Source organism: Notothenia coriiceps, unplaced genomic scaffold, assembly GCF_000735185.1.
Source record: "Notothenia coriiceps isolate Sejong01 unplaced genomic scaffold, NC01 NC01_scaffold00009379, whole genome shotgun sequence".
Taxonomy (NCBI): domain Eukaryota; kingdom Metazoa; phylum Chordata; class Actinopteri; order Perciformes; family Nototheniidae; genus Notothenia; species Notothenia coriiceps.
The window spans coordinates 47,128-67,226 of record NW_011342080.1 but is presented as its reverse complement, the minus strand read 5'-3'; the positions used below and the strand labels follow the sequence as shown (position 1 = coordinate 67,226).

At 41.6% G+C, this 20,099-nt stretch overlaps 1 protein-coding gene across 1 annotated transcript in view; it reads left to right on the top strand.

The window, feature by feature from the left end:
- Window positions 1-1,500: 1,500 nt before the first annotated feature.
- The window catches only part of rnf43 (ring finger protein 43), a 62,005-nt gene continuing 43,406 nt past the window's right edge, over window positions 1,501-20,099 (top strand). The window contains exon 1 of the mRNA XM_010770934.1: window positions 1,501-1,692. Within this exon, the coding sequence (XP_010769236.1) occupies window positions 1,501-1,692 (192 nt within the window). The remainder of the gene's footprint in view (window positions 1,693-20,099) is intronic.

Below are 20,099 nucleotides of genomic sequence, written 5' to 3'. Positions count from 1 at the left end.
ATGGCAATGCAGAGTAAACAAACCATTTTGATAGCGGTAGGTTTTTCAGTTGGAACCTGTCTCTGGGTCCTTTGATCAGAGAGGCCTTTTATTCTGCCAAGAAGCTTGAGAACCTAGGAGGGGGGCTGGAGTCACAATTAAGCAGCTAGAAGAGCAGCTGTGTGCCACCACTCCTTCCTGAATATGAGGAAAAAAGGAGTAGAGTGAACACTTTGGCAAAGTTTAAAAACTGAATTAACCTGGAGGTATCTTTAATCCCAGGTTAATCTTCCATAATATCAGTCTGATACTATATCAAAACTCTAAACCCTTATTCAAACTGGACTTCCTTGCAGTGCCTGAATCAGTAGCCTTCTCAGATGCAGAACATTGCAATTATTATCATTTATTTACTTGAATCTTCATTATTTTGATGGTCAAAATACATTACACAAAACTGCCAGCCATGGATAACCCCAAAACAATTTAATAATGAACCAGAAATATTTTTCCACTTCTTAACCGGTGGGGTCCATGCAATGTCAGCATGGGGGAATTAACATGGTGGGTCAGAGACAGGGCGCTCTTTTTTGGAGGATCCCTTCGTGGGACCTCCCAGAGCTGACTTTGAAAAGCCCCGGGTAAATGTGTTTATGATTGAATTGTTAACAAACACACTTCTTCATAGACCTTGCCTTAGTTTTCCTCATTGAGTGTGCCAGTTTAACACAATTATGCTTGAAATGTAAAAAAAATTCGGACTGGTCATTGGGAGCACAAGTTGGCTAGCACTGACTGTGCACCAACCAAAGAGAAAGGCGAAGAAAGAGCACACCTCCCGGCCAATTGGCTATGAATGGTAAAACCTTACTGTGGGTGCTGTCAGGTGAAGACATCCTTGGCACCATCCTGATCAGTTATCATGATAGTTGGAAGAGATGGCAAGCTGTGATTGTTTGGGGTCTTGTGTGTGCCTGCAATGTCTCCTGAACCAAGTCCTGATTCGAATGTATGACTAAGTTGACATGTTAAGAACATTTTCTTCACTGTAACCTTTTTTTGATATAGCTTAGGAACACAGGAAACATTGCCATTCAATAGTTCTTAATTATAGTCAAATTTAAAATAAAAGGCACATTTCCGTGTTTGGAAGTTGTTGAATCTTGTAACGGTTGAACTGTCTTGTTACTGATTGACAAAAAGCCCCTCAGCAATGTTTGTGGGGAATGACGTGTTTACTTGTTTATCCTTCTGTGGTTGTACATGTCATGGTGACTTAGCCAAAGTAATTGAGTGTGGTTGGAGAGGATATCAGCTGGAGTGTATGATTGTGGGATAGGGGGGATGGTGGCATTGATGGAGTAGGTGTGTAGCTGTGTGTTCTCGTTTGTGTTTATGCGGGCAGAAATGTAGGTGTTTGTGACAATGCGTGCATGTTGAGTTGTGCATGAGCACTGAGGCTCTACATTGTGAGGTCATTGCTCATTGGCCCTTTTGTGGGGGTAAGGTTGGGGAGCAGTGATGCCTGCTACAGAAGGGGAGTGTGGGAACCAACTGGCCGGTGCACAGAGGATGGGGGTGGGGGTGAAAGATGAGGTAAATGTTCTGGAGCTCAACAATCAGCATGTTGATGTCTTCACTGGGTGGCCTAGTTCTATGGGAGCCGCAGAACAGAGCAGGTCGCTGGGTCTCAGGGCGCTATGGGAGCTCTGGGTGAGGACCAACGTGATCTCATGGGAAGGCATATAAATAGAATGACACTTTTGAGGACATTTCACATTTCGTGTCATATAATGCCCCGTTCTCATTTTTGTGTGTAATTGAACCCACATTCTACCTGCACTTTGGATGAACCGTCCCAATTTCAAAATCATGGTTATTGTGTAATTTCAATCAAAGCAACTTGCTTAGATCTAGTCCGTTTTTGATTTGGGTTAAATAAAGGATATTTGTTATGTACATTTGGTTACGTATATAAGTTAAGTAGTAACCTGCACATATATCCAAGCAACAAAAATCGGTTTATGGTTTAGTAAAATTGGGTCAGTTTAGTCTTTATAGAAGAGGCCCGGTATTAACCTTAAACCCGGAATTTAAGGCCCGGTACCTAACAGTGTTGAAAGGGTAGAGGGGATGACAAGGGACCGCAGGCCGGATTCAAACCTGCGTCCGCCACAGCAGGGGCTGAGCCCCATTAAATAACCACTGGGCTTTACGGCAGCCCATAAAGATGCCTTTGCGTGAACTAAGTTACAAACATACGTTGTCAACATAAACCTGCATATATAGACGCACGGTCGCTGATTCAAACATTGTTCATGTTGTGATTTCCAGCAGAATGACATGTTCAACATAATTAACGGTTGACTTTTAGTTTGAGAGGTGATACAAACCGCCGACCCCTGGATGAAATCCTTCACATCCCCTCATCTGACTTCCAGAGCACTTTCTCTGATCATATTATTGCTGTGGCTTGAAATGAAGCACAAATAAGCTAAAATAACTTCAGAAATCATTGTGTTATTCAAACATTTAGTGAAGCCAGGCTGCAGGGACTCACTACACCATCTTCCTAGGTGATGGATGAGCTGTGCACACTGCTAAAAATAACAAGATGGAATCATTCCACGAGGTGTCAAAATATGTACTCCACTTGATACCGAATCCAACAACATGCAGCATACGGTATGAATGGACTCAAGGCTTGTTGTGCGTGTGTATTAAGATTTGTTGGCTTTCTTATGCAATGGCATAAAGAGGCTGATAGTTTACGTCTTTTAAGGTATATCTCCTCAAATTAATGTTGTAATTGAATCATTTATTCGCAACATATTAAAAACAATTGATGAAAGCATGGCTGAACCAATTAATTTTCTCGTGAATATAAGCTTAGACCTTTAAAGAAAATGTGTTAGTTTGTTAGTAGTACCTCTAGTGGGATTGATCAACATTTTTGGTACCCACCTTATACGTTTTCTTTGTTGTGTGTCATCATCCATGAGCATTTTTATCATTTTGGGGTTGTTAAAAACATGTATAGTTTCATCCATAGCCATTTGTCAGCCAATAGAAATGTTCTTATGATATTTTCTGTCAAAGTCAACATTGACTAAAATCTCTTGTGGTCAAACATGACGAAAGGACCCAGCTTGCAAATTGTATTCACGCTCCTCAAAATCTGTCTTTGATTGTGTAATGGGCGGTGCTATGTTGGCAACACATCATAAATCAGTATCTTGGTTCTGGGAATCTTAGCTTTGGCACAGTTAGCATTGCTTTTCTCTAGAAATCACATGAATCATCCTTGTGGTAATAGCCTTAGATGTCTCTGTAACTCTATGTCTGAAGAGGCAGCATCATTTCCTTCTTGGCAACACAATACCCCCAACACTCTTTCGAGCTAGTCTTTATATTTATATTTTTTTCCAAGCACAGTTGGCTCCTGTTGGAACAATGTCAAAGCCCAGCACTCCCACCACACCCCCCACTTTGGAGTGAAATCTTAACTGCCAGCACTCAAAGCCTGTCAATGAAAGGCCAGCTGTTCCCCGCCCTCTTTCGGCCTGCCCAGGCCTCCGTTAGATGCTAGCCTCGATGTTCGCCCCCCCCTCCCCAACTTACACACTCTCTCACAAACACACACATACAGAGAGAGTCCGGCCTCGTGTGAAAGCATGAAATGCCATTACCGGCAGGCGTCGGGTTACGCGGGCACAGAACCAAGCTATGTCCCCACACTGCTAACGAAGGAAGTGTTGAGAAGCGTATGTGCTACATGCTAACTGCGCTCCCAGCATGGCACCGTTGCTCTGCACTCTCTCTTTCAAACACATACAGGCGATTCTTGGGGCCCCTGGTTTAAGGAGCACAATTCTGTAAAAGTTAACCATATGACAGAAATAGAACGCAGTAGTCTTTAATGTTCGAGTCCCCTCAGGAAAACACAGGCTGCTGGTGGGACCTCAAGGAAGAAATGAAGGCTTATGTGGTCAGCTGTAAGAGAAGAGATCTTTGACTGTTTGAAGCTGTGGCTAATCAAACAGTGCGGAGGAATGTCAATGCCAATAACAGCCTATAGAAAATGAAATATGATTACAGCTGATGTTGACCATGTTGTTCACTCCACAATCATACGGAAACAACAGCCAACATTTGTATTTTAACTTTTTTGTACCTTCAACACTAATCAGTGCACTAATGAATGAATTTGTTAATAAAAAATGTTACCTGCCAAACATCAGTATGTTAGCATTGTCTTTCTCTTTCTCAAATAATTATGGCCCACCTGTCCCAGGAAGAAAATAGATTAAATGGGACATAACATGGTCATCAGCTTTGTAGTTTTATTTTTGGTTTATGCTTGCAAACTTGTTCTATAAACTTATAGAACAAGTTTACATGCTCTAATGTTGAAAAACTACTCGAGCCTCCATGCCCCTATACGTTTGTGCACAAGCGCTAAAACAATGAGTTTCTCATGATACCTTTCCTTTTAGAAGCACTTTACTCCCATTAAGTAACACCAGCAATTTTCGAACAGATAATTATTTCAATTTTGGCCATGAAAATAATGTTTTATTCTTGAGGGTATCCTTATTTGATCATTTTGATTATAGCTTCAAGCTTTTTAAAAACTGTTCCCGGTGTGTTTTTACACTTACCTGTCAAGAATAGCAGAGTAAATAGCTCCCAGCTCAGTTGTATGAATTTCCTTTATTAACATCATGCATGGTACCAAAATAGTGTTTTTAGACTGATACCACACTGTTGCTGCAGATGGTAGTCGTGGTGTTTTTCACTTTGGTGGAGAGATTGGTTTACTCTGCACGTGGGAGGCATGCTCTGCATAGCCTGAGGATACACAACCACATATCCTTTGCATCTGATATCATCTCCTATCACATCTTGAATTTCTTCCATCACAGGCTGCTTTTTTTCAATATATTTTTCCTGCTCTTTCCTCGCGCTTCTCTTTGTCAGAGTCGGGTTAGCTTTAATGAGTGGACTCCATTGTTACTTGGGGCAGCCGCCTGCTTGCAGCTGTGGATGAAACTATCTGGTGTATTTGGCATGGTGCCCGTCTTCGGCCTTAGTTTCTAACAGGAGGAGGAGGAGGAGGAGGAGGAGGAGGAGGAGGAGGAGGAGGAAGAGGCCAGGGCATTGGATGTGCTTGATGTCGACTGATGGACAGCAGGCAGCTTGCCATGACTGCAGGAAAACAAAAGTGCTTTTCTAATCTGTTCTAGACATGAGTCTATGAAAACTAAATACTGGTGGAGAAGGACAAGAAGTAACTGTAGATGAACGATCTAACAGCACTTGATAGGGAGTTTCTTTCTGTTCTTTTTGTTAGTGGCGTTTCCATATTTGGTCTCTGATGTTTTACTTGTTTCCAGTGCCCATATAGTATAATCTGCTTGTACAGTTTTCATGTGACTGCAGTATAAACTGAATTCAACCCGAAGGCTCCACTGTCCCCTCAGTCATTATCAAGGCCTATCAGATGCTGGTAACAGTCAGACATAAGATCTCTTATCATTTGATCTGCCTGGTGCCTTACTGCCCAATGGGGTTAGTTTGCTGTGGACTTCCCTAGCATCTGTAGAACTCCATAAATAATCTCTGACGTCGGCAGAGGGTCCCGTAGTCCTCATATTTCCGCCGTATGAAGGTGATGAAATGCCTGTTTTACAAATCACCCAGATTAGATTTGTGAAGTCATATACACAGTCTGTAGAACTCCATCAGGGTCTTTAAGCAGCACAGTTTAAGATAAGGAACAACCGCCATTTCTACTGAGTGAATCAGTCACATTTTTCATACATTCAAATACGTTTCAATTGTTAGTGAATTTGACAATCTCCGATCTCTTTGAAATCACAAATGTAGATGATCGGTGACTAACGATGGATTGATCATTGAGACCTTGCTTGAAGCAGATCATTATTCGGCCTATTCAGTCATACTCTGTATAATGTATAGGAAGTAGTTACTTTTACGTCATCCATTGGTTTGTGGACTATGGTTTCGAACCTCGAGTTTAGCATTTTGGCAATAGGCCTCTTGGTTTTGTGGAATCAGAAGTGACATGAGAGAGCAAAGCAAAGCACATTTGACATGAGAACAAGTCGTTTTTAAATTAAATCTGTCTGTAAGTAGCAGACACTACTACTTAAAGCTGCCGAATGTTTGAATCTTGAATCTTGAGGCCATAAACTTATGAAAATGGGGTAATAAATCAAGTGAGAAGTAGGTTATTTATTTCTTATAGACTTTTTGATTGCCTCTTGTTTTCAAGACTGAACTTGTGATAGGTGTGCTTTTACGAAGAGCAATAATCACTATAGTTACATAACTCATTTAAACATGGCAACAATGCTGTCAACTTTGGCTAAAAGCATGATGCTTACTGCATGTGGTTTGAAGTCGTGTTACTTGACTGTCTTGAATACATGTGGAGTTAGTAACCATTTAGTGTCTGTTTTTGTTCTTGAGTCTTCAAATTCCAAAACTAGGGAGTTTTATATTTGTTCCAAAACAGTGTACGAGCTGCAGTAAGCCAAAACAATCTGGAGAAGTCATTGTTGAGTCATTGGTATGTTTCAGAATGGAAATGATTGTGTTGTTTTGTGATTGGTGGTAAATAATAATGTTTAGTAGTCCTTTACTAAGTACACGTCTTGTTTTGCATTCCTCCTCTACCATCAGACACAGCAATGTGTATCATAAAGTCCAGTCTTAAGGTTGTCGTCATGCTCGGTGGCTTGGCTGCTAGAGCAGATTCGACCCTGCTGCTCTTCTTTTGTGTAGCTTGTCTACAGTATGGCGTGTTTGTGCAGTTTTGATGCCACTGCCATCAGCAGCAGAGCGAGCTACTGTAAGTGGCCAGGGTGGAAATAAAGGCTTAGGATGAAAGGGGGCAGATTACATATTCATCTGGTCCATTTAGAGGAAGCGAAGCCTAGAGAGATGCCTGTCCAAGCACAGTGACGGACCCAAGATAACTCACAGGTGCAACTGTGAGACACACACATACCCACTCCAATCTCTCCCTCTTTATTCCCGAGTCTTATTCTCTTCCTGTGTCTACGTTTCAGATGCTTGTGTTTCGCCACCTTCAGTGTCTTTTATCGCCGGCCCTCATGTTCCTGGTCCTGGCGCGTTTCTGCATGCACAGTCTTTGTTTCTTATCGCCAATCTGCCTTGCTTATCAGTTCTCTTTTATGTGTGATTCTTTTCTTTTCTTTGCTCGTCTGTTGCCGGCATGCTTTTAATTTTTCCACAGTTGCTCATAATTGAGTCCTAAAAGGTCCCACTCCAAGGCCAGTGATATTTATGTGAATATGTTCTTTAATATACTGTAGTAAGAATCTTATACTGATTATCTAAGACTTAGGCATACGGACTTTGATGTGTAAAATCTGTGGAATTCTGAGTTCAAATGTAGCTTTTAAGCTTCAGCATCAACGTCACAATTGTGAAAAGTAACTGTAAGAGGCTGGTCATTGGTTGTAACTCGTATAGGTCTTGAGGAGTAGTACTGCCTTTATTTGAAAAAGTTGTTACGGCCAAGGCCAGACAAACTTTTGGTCTATACTTCAGTTATAATTTGTCTTGTTATTTGGAGTACTGTTTATGAGACATCTGCGAACAGCTTGAAAGACACAAATGGGAGCCATCCATTTACTGCTTGAACTTCTGAACAGTCGCTGCGCAGTGTATTTCACTTCATGGAGCGTAGTGTTTGTTTCTCCTCAGATGAATTCAGTTAGCAGTGCAGTGCTGCCTCACTGCCCTGACTCCAGCAGTGTGTCAGGGATCTCTGGTGCCCTCTCTCTGCAGACCAGCTGGTCTTCATGTTTACAGATCTTGTTCTGCATCACATTGTCAATTACACACATTATTATTGGTTTTCATAAGTTGCGTGGTAAACCAGCAACATCCAAAGTGTTTGCACGGTTGGGTTTTGTGTCTTTGTAACAACAAATATTAGAAAATAAATCACAAACAACATTCTGTTCTGTTTTTTCCTCCAAACATTGAGACAAAGCCTCCTGTAATGCAGATGCACTGGCTCTCTCATGTACTGTAGAGAAGAATATTTGATCAAATATGACCTAGAATATGGTCGGCACCCTCATGGGGACTCTAGTCACTGCACCTGGCCAAGAAAAGATCCCAGGCTATTTAGTGGATAACACTGGGAGACCTGACATGTGAAGTATTGAGCTATATAGGTGCAGCTAGGCAGACATAGGCCTAGCTTCCTACTATTGTTTCCAGTCTTTATGCTAAGCTAGGCTAACCCTCTTCTGGTTCAAGCTACACATTTAGCATCAATGTTGGGAAGGTTACTTAAGAACATTTCATTGGTTACAGATAACAAGCTTAATGCATTAACTAATGTGCGTTTTTGTATTTAAAACTCAAACTAATTTAACTTAGTACATTGTTTGAATTTTGGATTACTTACAGATGGCTTGCATTCTCAATTTATAATACTTTCCCCTGCTAGTAAACAAGCAACAAAATGAAGGAGAAATTCTACTTGGATTTTTTTTAATTACCATCATTTGTTTATTAACTGTAAGTTAAATTATAATACCTTTCTCAGTAACTTTGTGTAACTTAATCTTGCCTTAACATGTAACTACTTTACTACCCTGTTTATTACGACAATGTAAGTGGGGTATTGATCTTCTCCATGAAGTCTTTATAGAAAAAAAGTAAATAAATGTGGTTACCAAAATGTGGATCCATCCCTTCAAGGCGTGCCGTTCCTGATTCACTAAAGTAGAAATGCGTGAGGAGGGCACAGGGCGCTCCTACCATGAATCTTTCTCTCCTTGGGGGTCTCGCAGTTTGACAGGCATGTTTTTGATTCATACCTTTATCTACCTGCCTGCTCCGCTCCAAATGTTCTTTCTAATTGGCCTACAGGGCCTGAAAGCCGGCGCTCTTCTGAGCGGTAGCAGCTCAGCTGTCGCAGGCCTCTGCCCCGGGCCAGATCCATCGCGTGCAACCACTTCAGCCTCTAATTAAGCTTCTGAGGAGAGCGACAGCTTTTATTGAGAATATAATTTTTTTTCTTCATATTCCACGCCCTAGTTGCTACAAAGGCAGGAAACTAGATGAAAGGTACCTTCCATTTAGGCCCTGGTTTCACCTCTAGTTTTGATTCATAGACTGATAATGCTTAAACATGTCTTGTCACCGTGGTTTATGGAGAGTATGTGCATCTGAATGTGCTTTCGCATCGTGCTTGGTGGCGGTGGCGGTGGCAGGGGGGCTGCAGCCACGGCTGGGGGATGACTCCTCCAGATGATCCGACAGCGACGCAGCTGGAATTGTTATCTCCTTTGATATTAGGGCTGCTTGTAATGTGGAAAACACCCTGGGCCGGCTCCACTTCCCCTTCAGACGATAGGGGTTTCACATGCCAGTGGGGCTTTTATAATCCCCTGGAGATTTGTACTTTATTCCACTGAATTCAACCTTAGCTATGTTAAATATTTCCCCATTGCTGTTTTCAAGGCTCAGAGAAGAATATGGGGATTGTCTTTTGTTTTGCTTTTTATGAAATCAACTGAAACTGCAGCTTGATATTAGATTAGATTTTTCAGAATACTTTCTAAAGAACAAGGCCAGAGTCAAGGTTACTGCTTTTTGACAGAAACCAATTATAAGGATAGTGAAAAACTCACTGACCAGTCTTTGCTGCCTGATATGTATTTTCTGGATCTTTGATAATGGCGCTCCTTCAGATCTCAGTCTGCCTCTCTACCTTAACATCCCTTTCCTTCGGAGGGAGTTCGAGGGAGGAAGTGCTTTGGATGTCATTGCCCATCTACCCAGAGGGGCTGCATGTCGAGACAAACCCCTCCCTCCTCCCCTCCTTCCCTTCCCGCCTTCCCATTCACACCCCTTGCACTGATCTCCCGGCACATCCATCTCTCCCGAGGCGACGGTCCCGTCTCCCCTCCTGGAACTGTCTGGCCTGTAGGGTTCACATAATGAGACCAACACACACTCACCGTGAAACACTGCCAACATCACTTCACCACTCCAAAATAATACAGACGTTGCCATGTTTATGTTTATGTTTGTATGTGTGTAGTGTGTTTGCTCATGTATGTAAGAGGAATGTCTGGAGTAAACCAGCAGCAGAGAGGGAGGTGGAGGCAGCTGTTGCAGCTCCACACAGATGTTTGCTTGTATTCACAATGACGGTGGATGGTCCTTACTGCGTCATACCCACTCCACAAAGCCACATATAGTATATTTAAGCGCCCTCCAAGTAGTGTATATTACATTACAGCGACTCATCTTTAGTTTTCTATTTGTTTCCTTTCCTTCCAAACTTTAATCTATCCGTCTAGAGAGAATCTAGACCGCAAGATTGTCTCAGTTCTTCTTTTCATTTCCTCCTGTTCATTGTTATTATGAAGCTGTTAGAATCATTGGTTGTTCTTGCAGAGAGTTATATGAGATAATCAATACCATTCTTAATACCTAGCTAGCAGCTGGTTAGCTTAGCATAGAAAAGAAACACAGGTGGGAACAGCTAGCCTGGCTTGGTAGCAAATGTAGAGTTTGTACTGATTAGTACATTTCCAACAGTGATAGCCTTTGAGAGAAACAGATATGGGCTCAATTATATTACGTCCAAAATAATAGGACAATCTAAGTTTATTGTCCATTTTATTTGATGTTTGCCTCATTTTGTTTTGCTTAGTTTGACCATTTTAACAGGCCTATTGTGTTGAATGCATGTGGAAAGAATTTTATTTTATTTTGATGAACCACAAACCCCACATAAAAGATAACGCATTAGAAATGTCTGTTTAAAAGGCATCTTAGTGGGTTGATGGAAACAAAGGAAGGAAGCTGCGACAGTAGTCATTTCCAAAATGCATCGAACTTCAATGCGTATGTCCGTATGTAAAAAGCTATATTTCTACTGTTCTTTCGTAATATGCAAAATGGTAAACTTAATCTTTGAGATGGTTTTCAATTGACAGAAGCCAGCCAACTTTGCAAGAAGAAAATTGCTTTGTAGTGCTATGGTTTTTAACATCCATCTTAATTATGAGCTTCAGTATTTAGTTAGAGCAGCCGGGGTGTTAGTGGTATACCTTCAGGCGTAGTGATAAAAGTTTTCCTGTGTGGGAGGTCTGGAGGGTTGGGCTTATTTTCTGCCTTAAAAGTACGCAAACTATGAGGGAAATCGCTGTTCTCTAATATTGAATTAATAAGGAATCACCCTAACACGAGGGGAACGAAAGGCCGGGGTCAGACCTTCCTCTGGCGCTGTAAATCAGTGCCCAGTCAGTCACTCTTGAGTGTGCTGCTTTGAGGAATGAACTCCCAGTAAAACAGCCATCACATGAAAGACACCCCGGGGCTGAGCAGCGTTCAGTAACACAACTAGAGCGCCTCTTTCACAGTACTGCTCTTTGTCAAACAAGCCTTGATTTCTTTTCATCTTCTTCAGTGTCTGCATACATTTTCTGAATAAAGTACAAAGAATTGTCGAACAAGGAAAACGTACTTAAAGATACGTTTGAGCTTGCTTTATACAGAACCAGCTTTGTGTTTGTGGTCGGTTAGAAAACAACTCTTGAACATATGTTTGACATCAGACCATTATAGTAGTAGGACAACAGGACTAATGATATTTCACTGTTTGGTTAACCTGAATGACGTGTTGTGCTGGCACCTTGGTGAAAAGCATTTCTAGAGCTTGTTTGTGTGCCAAGAATCACAGCGAGAGTCGAGATAACCACTTAAGTCATAGTGATGCCGCCGCCTTAACTTGAAGAGCACAGCAGCCAGCGCTATCAGCATGACTCACATCAGGCTCTTTCATAAGGCAGCGATAATAGGCTGGCAGCGGGTCATGATGACTAAACATCTGCTTGGATCATACATGTCTGCTGCTATTAATTTAATAGTTCATTCTAGGCAATGGGACTGATGTGAACACTGAAAAAGCACAGAGGGACACACCTACAGCTTACCTAATGCTTTATGAGTTTAGACAGAATTCATTCCTCTGCAATTACCGAGCCTAATCCCATGAGTCACACCTTAGACAGATGGAATCAATTAAATTAAATAGAGGGTAATGCAACACTGGATTCATGTGTTCAACTGTGATCATGAGTCCATTTATCACATAGGAGGAACTCTGGACTGAAAGTAAGAGTGATTTTTTATAATGTTTGTGTGTTTGCATAGACTATGCGGTACAATAAATAGCCTCCATAGAGACAAACATAATACTTATATGTGTATTTTTATCTTGCATACTGCTGGCCTCATATTTTTATGACTATATGATTTATGATGACACACCTGCACACTACAGGGTGCACTCTGTAGTCAAACACGGTTCACAGGAGAGCAGTACAAAACAAGTTCAATTAATAACGATAATATAACTATACATGTTTGTGTTGTGTTTATCCTCACAATTTAAAGTAAACCATGAATAAACATTATACAGTACATTGCCATAGAGATTGGTGACACCACCCACCATGGAAGCCTCCTAGAAATGAATGAAACTCAGTTGAACTGCATGACAAGAAGTGGGGAAACCCACAGCACCACACAGGTATGGCTAATGTGTGAGCAAAGACAGTTACTAAACTAAACCAATGCAACAGAAACAGAGGGGTCCATTATTGTCTATGCTGAGGTTTTAGCTCTCCTATGATAAACATCTTAGCTTCTCTTCCAGCTTGTTCTGCACTCTGTGGTATATCACCATAAGGAAGCAGAATATATTGAGGTTGTTCCCCTTTTAGACTCAAATAGGGCTGCGATAATGATTTTATCATCGTTATAAAAAAGAAAATGTATAAAAACGTTGAATGTTTCTCAAAATCCCATAGCATTTTCTGGCTGCAGTTGTGAGGATTTAAGAAAGTCAAAGGCTTGGACTTGTAAAAACTGGTTTGGTAGACATAAAATGGTTGACTAAAATGATATATTTGTTATGTTGTCCCTCAGAGCTTAGTAGAATCTCACTGAGGGTGGCGGTACTAGCAACTCATGAACAAATATTTCATTTAATTTCAGTTTGTATTATCATAGAGATTCACACATGTGTTTGTCCTAATAGCTAAACCACAAAATAAAATCATGTTCTGTGGAAGATAACTACAGTGAAAAAGTAGGTGTTCCTTTCCTTTATTGTTACCTGTCAGCGCACATGTTAAACATCACCGTAACACCCAGTAGAGCTTGTTTTCAACTGTTTGACTAATTTAATGTTGATGCACTCCGCCCCTATCCACAGCTCTGTTATTTTCCCATTACCCTGCGATGATAAGCAGGTGTGAATGTGAATGGGAGGGATGTGACAATGGAGAGGCGATGAGTTTTGTTAAAGGTCAGGGTCGCTGTGTGTTTGGCTGTGATGTGGTTTACCGGGAAGAACTGAAGCGGCGGCGTGGCACCTGGCCTTTGCCACACTGCACTCTGATTCCTCTACGGGACGGGCCTGTAAAAAGCTGGTTCTGATTTGCGGGCCCACCCACATAGCAGCTTGAATGGACGCTGTTCTTTCCCTCAGTCTTTAGCATTTCCCTGCCAGGGGTTTAATTTTATGCACTTATTTACTGTGTCTACTCTCTGTTGCTTTTTTCTAAATCCTCCCTCTCCTCCTTCTTTCCGCCGGTTGCAGGTGTGTGTTCACTCCGGATTTGTTGGCTTGTCTACAAAGGCTCTGACATAAAAATGGATCAGGAAATTCTGGTTCCACTTTATACTGCGTCGCCTCCCCCTCACACAGCAATAAATGCTACAAACCCACCCCCTGACCCACCCACCGCTGCAGGAAAAAGGCGATGAAAAGTTATTGCCACATTGTTGTTGTCACCTGCCCGCTGCTCGGTTCAACATTCCTTTCCAATAGTCTGCAATTAGACATACACTTTAATGATTTGATCAGTGGGACAGAAAGTAGGAAAAACCCAATACAGGATTTATTTCTGTGCCCGAGGCGGCGCAGCAGATGAACTTGACTCGCATGACAGTTAATAGGCAACTTTCAGCTTTGTGGACCCTCCAGTTGACTCCAGTTGAGACAGGATTCTCAAGTCTCCTTTCATGTCGTATGAGGTCACCTCCTTTTGTGTCCACTGCACAAACACACACACACAGATCCCATGGTCCTGACACCCCCAGGGCCGGAGGAAGGAGAGCCAGCAGAGGAAGTGTAAAGGTCTAATGTGAGACTGCTGAGTGACTCTGGAAAGAGAATAGATCAGGTTGCGGGGGGCCAGCCGGGTCTTTCTTGTGAGGATGAGTCGATCTGTCTCTCTGAATGGACCCCGTCTCCGTCAGCTGGGTCCTGTTTGTGTCGGAGACCCCTGGACCTGCCCGCGGGCGCTAACCGCAGAATGCTGCAGTGGAAATTTGGATTCTTTTGTACAACTGAGGAATGCCATTCATACATTTTTGACTAGAAAAAAAAGATACTGGACACAATGTTTCATGACGGGGACTAGGTTTCCATGCACACTTTACTATTATTCCAAAATATTCCGAATTTGATATTGATCATGTAAACAGCATATTCTGTATTTTTTTCCATGGAGTATTTTTTAACATCTAGTTTTAGTAGCTTTCCTCTGACTTGTATACGGCACATTACCAAAACAATACGTGTCTAAATCAGGGATTTCACTGCATTAGCGACACACGTCTTTTAGCTTGTTTTCGGCTAGCTCTGTGCGTTTGACGATAACAAAGTAGCTAACAGGTAGAGACGCATGCCCAAATAAAAAACATTATTGCAATTTAGAGAAAAAGGGAGGGATGTGATACAAATATTACTTTATTTGGCATTACTAACAGATAGCATAACAATACACCCTGACACGACACATAAGATGTTTATTTTATTAATTTTAATGTTATTTATTGTTTTTCTTTTACTGACAGTCTAACTTAAAAAAAACATGTAATCCACTCTTATATAAAAAACTGAAAATGATTACATTTAAGGAGATGAAACAAGATCATTTTTGTATTTTTTTTATTTAAAAAATGAATCAGCAATTTATTTTCTTGCATGCTAAAATATGTATTATAATATCTTGAAAAGTATCAGACTAGATGGCAGTATGAAGAAAATATGGTCTAAAAACCCAAAACATAGTGTCAGTTAATTGAAATAAAGTGACGTAGAGGAAGCTAGATCCCTAATTCATATGTTGGCTTTGTTAAATATAATGTTCCTCTATCTCATAGCATTGTGCCTGCCATCTGCAGCATCCCTGTATAATGAGTAAAGTGTCCATGTGACTCCAGCCCTCCTGGTGTCAGCTCTCTGGTGTTTACGTGCCTAAGGCTCTAGGCTGGTCAGGCCTGTGGAATTGCCCTTGAGGATTGCCAACCCTCTGTGTTTGTCAGTGAATGCCTGGGCTTTCTTCCAGAGCCGTTGGGTTAGCCGCCATATTTGAAAACAGGAGAGTGCCAGCGATAGGTCTACATCTAAAGACAAGGCAAGGACAGATAGGGGAATGTTGTGATGGGGCCCAGAAGAAAATACTCAGGAGTGAAGAGTCTCACCCCATGAAGGACTGAGATTGAAATAAATATTCCATCAGGAAATGACTTAAGGAGCTCCCTGGAACCGACCCCAGACTGGTTTATCCATTTGCCAGAGGCTTAGAGAGTAGTACGGCACAATAACTGTCAGAGACATGCCTTCTCTTTTCTACAGAGGACTGACGATTCAGAATCTCTGTTGACGATGAGTCCTCCCAATGATAGTATGCAAAAAACTGGAGTGCAGTCTGGGTTTGCCTGTTATTGAATTGAGAGGCTTTCTTTGTTGCTGCCAAGAATCTGCAAAAAAGCAGCAATGTTTTGTCTACGGGGCCCAGAGAGCTCCCAGGTTAGAAGGAGGAGAGTAGGAGGCAGGGTGAGGTAGATGAGCTGCTGATGGGGTTGTTTTGTACCTTACCCTCCTGACCCAGTGCTCTCACTGGGGGCCAGTCGTGGAGCGGTGCCTACTTGCGGTATCGGCTGGCCCCTAAATCACAGACAGACTGTCCCTGCTGAAGAGATTTATCTAGCGGCCTGCTACCAGAATACATCAGCAGACCTGCCCTGCCAGGCAGCACAAGTACCAATTTAAAAGCTTCCTTATGATATGACAGCCGAGTGGTGATGACAGGCCGCGCAATGTTCCGGGCTCTCCTACCTTTCATCCCACAGAATACAGAGAGAGAATGGAAAGACTGCTGAAAGGCTTTTAAAGTAGGAAGTAGTGCGCCATAATGTTCCCGCTGCGGTAGAGGGACGTCTTGTGTTTTGTTTTCTGAGGCAGATCGAGTCCGGCCCAATGCACTCAACATAGTCTTCCTCTTCTGTAATTATGCGCCAAATATATTTTAATGAGGAAAGATTTCTGAATAAATGTTATTTGTGCATAAGCCATTTTGTTTTCTCGAGCCTTAGGAGTGTATTTTTTCTTTTTTTTTGTGGTGCCCAAACAAAGCTGCTACAGAAGACTAAGGCCAAAAGAGGAGAAGAGAACAAAATTAGGACGTTTTATTTGATTTAGCATTTCTGCATTAAAGGCAGAATATTGAGAATCATTTAGTAATACCATTTTTAGAATGATGTCGAATTGCCAGGAATTAATGTGGCCTTTTATAAATTGTCTTTTTCTGGTCAAAAATATTTGTGTTCGGTTTTCGACAATGCATAACCAAGGTTTGTCGTTTGGCAACGGAAAGCTAAATATATGCATACAGTGTTTCCCATACATTGATTTATTTGTGGCCCCGCAAATGAACAACAAAAAAACAATAACAATGACTAAAGTAATCCCCTACATCCACTGCCAGTGAGCCTCACACAACACACACCTTTTGAGAAGAAATTTGCGTTGGATTTATTAACAACATTTAGACTTTATTCCTAAAATCCAACTTTCTTCATCATCCCGTCCTAGTTAGTCACTTCGATATTCCAACTTTAGATTCATCTTTCCGACTTTATTCTCAACACCTTTGACTCTATCTCGACATTCTATCTTTATTTTTGACATTTTGAGTTCATTCACATTTGGACTGGATTCTCAACATTCTGAATTCATTCTCGACAGTTCCACTTTATTTCTGTTTTTGAATTTTTTTTCGAAACATTCCTTGTTTTTCCTAAATATTTAGCCAAAAAAGTAAAAAAAAGAGAACATTCCTACATTGATTCTCCTTAGTCATGGCGGTTGTACTCTGGGTATTCTTGCAGTAGGTGAATCCTGCAGTGTTTATTCTTCATAGCTCTTGCCTGTACTGATGACTCTCCCTACTGGGATGGCACATTCAGTGAAAACGAAAGCTGTCTTACGGCAGACAGCGGCAGCAGCCACGGCTCAACTTGACTTTGTTAGTGCCTGTGTGTGTACTGTATACATAATGTTACCAAGTAGGACAAGTGATTTATGTGTTTATACACTATACAGACTTTTATGAGTGTATATGGATGTGTTGAGTGTTTCGTGGTAGCGGTGATGAGTGTGCGCTGCTGTTGGAGCAGGCAGATGTTATCATACAACTGTGTGCAGTATTTAAGACTTCCGGCACTGCAGATAAGCTGTTTGTATTTACTGCAGGAGGATCCTCAAGCCCTGGCCTCAGTTCAATCACTGCATGGAGAGAAGGGGTGTAACTGCACCTGTAGTGATTCTACGGGACATTCACTTTGGTACTGAACATAACATGTTTTCTTAAGTACACCAATTAATAACAGCCTTCTGAGTTTAATATATCTTAATTAGAGTATGCCGTTTGAGACATAATGAATGTGCTGCAATTCTAAAGAACATCTTATACAACAGTGTGTGACTGTTAAACACAGTTAGTTATGCAGGTTACCCAGCCTGTTTAGCTCGAATAACTTTCATGGCTAATGTTAATGGGAAGTCAGTAGAGAGTAAATAATTGAGTGAACGTGTCACTTCCGATGTCTTTCAATATGCAAATCATCAAAGATTCTGCCTTTAATAGGCAGTGAGTCATTTGATGTCATACCATTACTTACATTTATTTTTTAGTGGTCTTTAACAAACAATATTTCCCACTAGCCCAGGACTGTCAACAACATCCGACAGGTGTGTGGTGAAGTACGCAAAATAAAAAGGGAGATGAGGTTGTTGACAAACACTTATAGGGCAGTTAACGGCTCCATAGCTCTCTGGATGCTTACAAATGTACTATTATTTGTTAAAATTACATGACAATGATGCACACCCTTGTTTAGTTAAGGAAACAGGTGATAATCACGCCTGGTTGTCTTGGAATGATAAATAAAGAAACTATGAGTGAGATTGCAATGAAAGCTAGTGGAACAGCAGCTAGCCAGGAAGTGACATCACAAGCTTCACACTCATACAAAAATGAAAGGATCAAAATCTAGTATTATATTTGCACCTGTCGTTAAACAAATGTGACAATACTTAGCATAGGCATATACTTAGGGTGCAAATGTTCATTCATTTACATCTATTATATAATATAATCAAAATGTAATGTTTATAATATTCAAACAGTAATTAAAAGTGAGATTTGTTTATTTTCTTTATCTCTTCTGTTAGTTTGTAAACTCATCAAATGCTAACGTTCACATGGATTCATTTTTAAAGGTCAAATAATGTAACATACATGTAAATAGTTTATTTTTTTCCATTAAAGAAATAAATAACATTTGATTAGTTTTCTTTCTGCTTTACAGAAATCTACTGAAACATGATGAAAAAAAACATAAAATTAGTTATATACATGTTTTTATTTCTCTCATCAGAAACCATTTCATATGAGGATATTCGGTTTGATGTAACACTTAGCACTCAGCAAGCAGTCTCCCCCCTTACACACACACACACACACACACACACACACACACACACACACACACACACACACACACACACACACACACACACACTTGTAAGAGAGAGTGGTGATCCAAAGGGCAGCAGTGTTTACCTGCCCACTTGAGTGGATTCCTCAGCCGGCTGGCTCAGACGTTGAGGTAGAGGCTCCGGTGCCTGCGTGTCTACTGTCTACACCGGAGACATTCTTCGCCTGATATCACTGCAGCACGCTCAACAAAGATGTTGAAAGGCCATATTGAAGCAGACTGGGAGTGGAGGGAGGAGGGGAGTTGGAGGAGATAGATGGACTCTGCTCGTAAAACTCACTGTCGTCAGCGCGGCCGGAGGCCTTGAAGTGTCCGGCCCGCGGAGGGGAGAGAAGGTGTGACTTTCTGTATATGTTTGTGTGTGTGGACGTGCCAAATGTGACTACGCAGGCATGTGCGTGGGTGCATGTGTGTGCTCATGTGTTGAAGTGAGTGCATCTGTGTTTGAGTAATAAATAGTGTGTGTGTTCCGGACATTGAGCTGGGCTGAAAAAGCACACATACTGTACATGCTGTGTTTTAAAGTTGCATTCATGTCAGCGCTCAAACAAAGCGGAACCTGCTGGTCACTAGTTCAGATAGTGTGTATGTGTGTGTATGTGTATGTGTGTGAGTGTGTGATAGGGAGATGACTTCAAAGCAGCATTGCAGCATTCTGTCCGCCCGGCCTGTTTACACTGCTCAGTGGAGTCTGCATTCCTCTGTCTCATTTTTCCATGGCATTCCACGAGGAGCTCCCTGCTCCTGGCCGCGTGCCCACGCATCAGCGTCGTTTACCCAAGCAGCCCCCTCCCCTACAGCCCTTACCCTTATAGTGCATACATACTTCTGTACACACAACTGTACGGTCCTTTTCGCCATTAAAACAAGACAGGACCCAGCTGGGACTGGAGCATACAGTACAGCACCCAGCATGCAGCAGGGCACACTGAAAATGCAGAGGTCAAGGGAGGGATCTTGAGTGCCACAAGAAAGGGCAGTAAATCTTTTAGTATTTCATGATTTGATTGGATTTCGATTGTTGTCAAGATGTTTTTAAAAGGCGATTTCACATTTAAAACATTTCCCAGTTCAAATCGGATTCTGGATTCAGCAGATGCTAACTTCAGGATCTACCCCAGTCACTATGTGTTTTAAAAAGGGGGTGTGACACAGTATGGCATGGAAGCATGGTA